This window comes from Sminthopsis crassicaudata, chromosome 1, assembly GCF_048593235.1.
Source record: "Sminthopsis crassicaudata isolate SCR6 chromosome 1, ASM4859323v1, whole genome shotgun sequence".
Classification (NCBI taxonomy): Eukaryota; Metazoa; Chordata; class Mammalia; order Dasyuromorphia; family Dasyuridae; genus Sminthopsis; species Sminthopsis crassicaudata.
This window is the reverse complement of record NC_133617.1, coordinates 529,713,860-529,720,556: the sequence shown is the minus strand read 5'-3', so window position 1 is coordinate 529,720,556 and position 6,697 is coordinate 529,713,860. Positions and strand designations below refer to the sequence as shown.

The 6,697-nt window shown below is 47.7% G+C and overlaps 1 protein-coding gene across 1 annotated transcript; it reads right to left on the bottom strand.

The window, feature by feature from the left end:
• Positions 1 to 1,073: 1,073 nt before the first annotated feature.
• Positions 1,074 to 3,875, bottom strand: FOXE1 (forkhead box E1). Its single transcript, XM_074281821.1, has one exon. It carries the CDS (start codon positions 3,189 to 3,191, stop codon positions 1,887 to 1,889), a length of 1,305 nt encoding a protein of 434 aa, XP_074137922.1. The 5' UTR covers positions 3,192 to 3,875; the 3' UTR covers positions 1,074 to 1,886.
• Positions 3,876 to 6,697: the final 2,822 nt, after the last annotated feature.

Here is a 6,697-nt window from a genome sequence, read left to right as displayed (position 1 = left end):
TTGAAGATAGTGTTTCTGAGTGCACCGAATCTCAGTCGCACCTCAGAAACAAGCTTTTAGATTTAGCTATATATCCAAAAGTTAACTTCCTAAACTTTCTTGAGGATCCGATAAAAAAGACTTTTTGTACTAATAAGCAGTCGGATTTTTTCTTCTATTTTTGCTGTTTGTTGGAAAGTCCACTTCTATATATATATATATATATATATATACACACACATATATATAATGATTATATATAATTATCTATCTATCTATCTATCTATCTATCTATCTATCTATCTATCTATCTATCTATATGACCCGGGGTAAGTCACTTAACCCTGTTGGCTTCAGTTTCCTTATCTGTAAATGAGTTAGAGAAGGAAATGGCAAACCACTCCAGTATCTTTGACCGAAAGCCCCAAACAGGGTCATGAAGAATCGGACATTACTGAAAACTTCTGATCAATTCTTTTGTTTGCCTTTTGATTGATTTTTGCCTTTTTGATTGCAGTTCTGACTTCTCCTTCCCCCACCTCCCTCCCCATCCTCACTTTTTATCTATTTAACAGTAACCACTCACGACGGAAGGAGGAAAAGACACGAATGTCTTTCAATTAAATTCTAACTTTTGAGAGCCAATCGTGTTCTAGAAGCAGTGTAAGAGACACCATCAGCCTGAAATTTTTCCAGTTACATTTTCTTACTTATATAATGCTGTCCTTATCTTTCCATCTTTTCCCTGTTTTTGTTCCTGTCCCGGTCCCTCTCTTAAGGTTTTCCGATCGCACCTCAAACTCAGCTTTCTCGGAAGGCAAAGGAACTAGGAAGTGGATGTCGGCTTTTGAATCTATTTTTAAAGTGTAAATGGGACTTCCAGGTTTCCAGATTTCGATCTGTTCTATCATCTCCTTGATTAACTCCCATATGCCTTTTATAATCTTTGAGGATACCTTCCATCATACTCGTATACTGTCGCCCAAATTGAGGTCTGGAGTAGAATGATGCGAATTGAAGTAGACTTAATGAACAGCAGGGGAGCCAAGTTGAACCCTCAAAAACCTTCATATTTCAGTGAAGATGAAACTACATTCTGCTGTCAGAAACATTTATTACAATGTTAAAGCCACGAGGAGCAGACACTGTATAAAAATGCCCCTTGTCTGGGGTATACAAAGAAAGTCTGAAGGAAGCAGCCAATTGTTTGTTTGCTAGAATGAATTCATGTCACAAACCACCTAGGTGAAAAGGCAAGAAAGCCGTTAAAACAAAATAAACAAACCAATAGGCTGCAGTCTCCCTTCGGCATAGATTCCTAAGCAGTCTGGTGATTAACAGCTTCCCAGGAAACAGCTTTCCAAGCAAATAGACAACTGAGAGAACATTGCGAGTTGGACCAGAGTCTTTGATCCCCTTCCAGTTGCCTGATCGAATTCACCCTGCACCTCGCGTTTTCTGCCCTTATCCAAGAGCACCCTGAGTATTTTGTCTTTCCAGAGCCCCATGAAAGAATTCTGTACTAATAAGGACACAGGAATAGTGATGGAGCACATTAAGATGTAGTTAACTGGGCGATGAACGAAGCGGGATACTGAAGGGGCAATCTTCAGCTGAAACTCTGGTCTTTCTTATAGTTGAGAGGCAACCTCCACTAAAGGTACGGCACTGTTCCTTACTCCTCTCTGCTTCAACTACCCTCATCCCAACACACAGACCTACAACCGATAATTCTGCCTTTTGCACAGTTTGAGATATTTCTACCTGTGTCCTGGCCCTCCACACCCTCATCACTCAGGCCTAGTCGCCTAGTTTGCCCGTTGAGGTTGGAGGGTGGCGATCTGTATTGCTCCAGCTTTCCTGGGTGATTCGGGACCTCTGGGGAGGATGTCTTTTGTTTGTATGTTTTACATGGCCGACACGAACCTTTCCACGTTACTAGAGTAGGCTGAATGCCGGACGTGGTAGGCATTGGGGCCAGCCCCGAGCTGCCCCCCGGGATTGTAGCTGTGTGCCAGTGAACTGATCTGGCCGGGGGACATTCTGCCGTAGAAGTCCACCGGGTCGTTGGCCCCCGGAGGGGAGGTGGACATTGCCAGACGGCTGGACGCTCCGAACAGTTGGCTGCTGTTTCCCTGAGGATATGACCCGTGGTTCATGGGCAGATGGCCGTTGGGAACTGGATAGGTATAAGCCATGGGGTTGGACGGCCGAGGCAGCACCCCGGTGGGCCCAGCCCCGCCGCTGCCTCCACTTCCTCCACTGCACGCGGGGTTGCTGTACGAGGCGGCGGCGGCGGAGGCGGAGGCCCCGAAGGAGCAGGCGGCTGCAGCTACTGGAGGCGCCTGGCTGAGGTCCGGGCTAAGCGGGCGTCCGATCGAGGGCGGCGGAGCAGGCTGCTGCTGCAGCAGGTCTCCAGGCCCGTGCACCAGGCTGTTGATGCTGAACACCCGGCATTGGCCAGGGGACGAGGCCGGGTAGTAAACGGAGGAGTGGGGGCCCAGAGTCTGACCATAGCCCGCTGGATTCATGGCGGCAGCCACGTTGGAATATACCGAGCCAGGATAGGGAGGACGAGCCACTGGCACCGAGCTGGGGAACATGCCCGCAGCGGCCGCCGCCGCCGCCGCCGCCGCCGCATCGTGCATGTAAGCCGGGTACGTAGAGAGGTCGGTGCGCTTGAATCTCTTTCTCCTGCGCAGAAAACTGCCGCTCTCGAACATGTCCTCGGCGTTGGGATCCAGTGCCCAGTAATTGCCCTTTCCCGGGCGGCCCGGCTCCCGGGGAATCTTTATAAAACAGTCATTGAGAGTGAGGTTGTGACGGATGCTGTTCTGCCACTTTTTAGGGTTGTCCCGGTAGAAAGGGAAGCGCTCTGTGATAAACTTGTAAATGCCTCCCAGGGTCAGCTTCCTGTCCGGGGCGTGCGCGATGGCCATAGCTATGAGCGCAATGTAGCTGTAAGGGGGCTTACCTCGCTGCAAGGGCCTCTTCCTCCTGCGCCCGCCGCCACCGGCGCCCTTTACCACCGGCTCCCCCAGCTCGCTGAGGCCCCCCGAGGGCTCACAGGCAGCGGGCTCCTTCTCTACCTTCACTACCGGCATCAGGGGGAGGCTTCTGCCCGCAGCTTCGGCCCCTGGCGTGGACGGGTGCTGCGGGCCCCTGTCCTCGGGGCAATCTCGCTGGGGAGAATGCCTCGTCTCCTCAGTCATCCCCTGGGCCGGGCCTTGGCCACCCAGCTCCCCTAGGGGAGAAGTGGGGGCCCGGGCCCAGGCGCACGGGCTCTGTCTGTGGCAGAAGGTTCTGTGGCCGGGAAGGGGTGAGGGTGGGGGGATGCAGTCCAGGCTGGTGCAAAGAGGCCGAGTTTGGGGAAGCTTCTTACGTTACAACTTGCTCTCTACGGGGAACCCGAAGTCCCCAGTTCGGACGAAGCTCGTAGTAGACACGAAGCCACAGTTCAGAGGGCCCGCACAGGGTTGTCTCACCTTGCATCAGGTATGGGGCATCTGGGAGACAATCCAAGGAAGTTTTTGGCTCGGTATCTCAAGTGTTGAGGTTTGAGGGGGGTTTGAGGGAAGGTTGAGTGAAGGAAGCAAGAAGTTATCGCTGGCGAGATCCCGTGCTGAGGTAGGTTCTCTCTCTGCAACTTTCCATTTCCTACTCCAACCCCCCTCGCTCCAACTATCCACGATCAGGGTCACGTCCAGAGGTGTAGAGAGCCAGAATCTCTCAGGCCTCTGGAGATCTGGTGGATCCGAAGCATAGAGGGATCGTATGTGCGGGACCCATTCCAAGGTAGTGGGGAACTGACACCACTTGACAGCTTGCTCCTCACTTATATTTTGCCAGGCGAAGGGTCGAGTTTCTCTTCTCTGCTTCAGCAAGGTTTTCTCTGTACCTGGGCAGAGGGCACTCCCCTTTGCAAACACCAACCAGCTCCTCCCTCCTTCCTTCTTCCTTAAAGACACAGAGGCGCTCAGGGGGCTGTGCAGCAATTCCCGCCTCCCTCCCACCTGAACTAGAGTTTATATTTACTGAAACCATATTGGTGGCGTTGATGTGGCTGCAATCATAGCTGCTCAGTGGATGCCCCCCTCCACACATATCTACCTCGGATACCTTATCTTGGGGTGGAGGAAAGTCTGAGTTCTGCAAGGCAAAGACAACGAAACGCAAGCTCTGGCAGGTCCTACCTAAACCCGGAGAAGTTTTGGGTATAGTCCTGGAGACAGGCTGTTGCTGCTGTCAAAGGACCTGGCTAGTCAAGTCCTTGGAAACCTCGTCTGCAGAAAATTGCCCAGAAGGAAAGGAATGCTGGAGTTCTTTGACCACGGTGATGGGGGCGGGAAGGGGGAGGGAAGAGAAGGGAGAGGAAGAGAAAATAAAATGACAAAATAAATACTTAAGCACGGAAATTTAGGGATGTCTGTACACTATCTTTTTTTTTTTTTTTTTTTTTAAAGAAACTAAAATAAGGATTAGAGAGACTATATGGCACTATAAAAAGAGCACTGTCTCTGAAGTCAGGAGATCTGGATTCGAATCCCACCTTGGAAGCCTCTACATGGGCGACCTTAAACAGTCCCTAAACCTCTCTGCGCCTCAGTTTCCTCATTCACAGTAGTTGCTGAGGCCCCTTCTAGCTCCATATTTCCGATTTTGAATAAACTGGTGAAAGAGATGGTCTCTTAGTTTATTCCAGAGGAGAATAAGGAGCCCAAAACAATAAGACCGGATGTGAGGGAGGAAAAATTGAGTTAGGATGGGTTTGGAAAGTCCACTTGAGGGAGGTTTGCCGACTTCCTTTTCAGTTCCGGGAGGACGAATTACCTTCTTCTACGCACTCCCTGAGCGCAAATGTATACTATCTATACCTTACACTGCAAACCTGTTTCTTCTGTGTCCTAAAACAAAAGGCCCCGAAGGAAAGTACGGGAAAAATGCCAACAAACACTTTTTTTCTTTGAAGACTCCCGCTTTCTCTCTGCCATTCTTTCCCATTCTCTGCCCACGAGTCCAAAGAGGATACCCGCACCAAGCCGGCAGTCTGAAGGGGCCAGCGGTCTGAGGCTTCGCCTGCTGCTGCTTTCAGTTCCTGAAAGTGAAGAGAGATCAAGTGCATCTTGAACTCATCCCACCCGAAAGGAGCACTCTGATCTCTGAGTAGGCTGGGTATGCGCTCGAGTTATTGTGCATTTGATAGTATTTGCGTTTGAGAGTTTTGGTGAAAGAGAGTGGGTCGAATCTGAGAATTGAGTGGATGGAGAGGAAAAAATCATCTGGTAGATCCACCTGCATCATTAGCCCCATTTGGAGGCTGTGTGTCGAAGCAGAGTGTAGGTTTTTGTGTTTTTTTTTTTTTTTTTTTTTTTTTTTTTTTTTTTCTCTCCCCGATTCACTAATGTACTGTGAAAAAGAATCTTTTTCTTGGGAAGCATCTGCTGCCCAGAAAAACCTCCTCGATATTTGTCGAAACTACATTTCTCTGCCTAGGCAATCCTGATGGTGATGCAACTGTGTTTCTGTCTGTGCTTAACTGTCCCACCCCTAGCACTTAAGTTCTTCTCTTATTTTCATAGAGTGCAATGGGGTGAGTAGCCTATATCTTAAAAAAGAAATTTTCTTTTTCTTCTATCTCAGAAGTTGAAGTAGAGAGCGATCGCCAGTTTGAATGTTGTTGGCTCAAAGCTTTTTATAAAAAATTGCCAGAGTCTCTGGGAAAGCGTGGAAGGCCCCCGGACTGACATCACAGCCAAGTTTGGCTCAGAGGCACAGGGCAGAAAGGAAACCACAGAATGATTTTAGGTTCTTGCTTCTGTACAGTTCCTTCAGGATATATTAAATACATAAACAAAGCAAAACAAAAACAATTTTTGCTTAAAAGTCGGATGAAAAGTTTTGCCCATCCTTTTCCAGATGAATTAAGAGGCTAAATTAAAAGTGCTGTTCCCAATTAAACTGGTTTATATTTCTTAAGTCCTTAAAAGCTTCCAAGTCTTCACCATTAAAAAAAAAGACATAAAATACATAGCTAAATATAGCTAAATGATGCATATTATTCCTTCACTTTCATATCTGCTGGTAAAACTTCTATTTCTTAAGCCACAGATAATTATTTTTTTCTTATCTTTACTGCCAGAAAAGCTGGCATTTCTTTGTTTTGGAATTGAATCGTTACTAGTCACAGCTTTCTACAAAGTGGTTAGCTTTGACAAATCATTTTAATGTTTTAGCAGACTCTGGAGAATTTGGAATAAAATTAATGGTATCCCAAATTCACCGAGTCACCTAAAAATTCCCAACATCCCGACAGTCTTGAAAAATGAGACTGGTCCTAGCCTACAGATGTGCCAAATCCAGGGAGAAGACGTTTATTGTCACAAAACATTAGAGCTCTATTGCATCATCTATTACATTCACCTCATTTTTAGAAAGGGAATCTGAGGTTCAGAGAGATAGTGATTTACCCGAGATCACCCAAAGAATTTGTGGTAGAGCAGGAAGTGTTCCCCCCCACCCCCACTACTCGCCTTGAGTTCTTTGTTCAACAGCAAAAACCTCTCCACCCAGATCCAATAACTACAATATTGACAGCAACTATTTCTTCAGTACCCACTACCTTCAAGGCACTGTACTATGAACTAGGAATTAAAGAGACTAACACGATTAGATTTTATAATCTCTTATACGAAATGTGATGCGTTTGCTTATGCCTTGT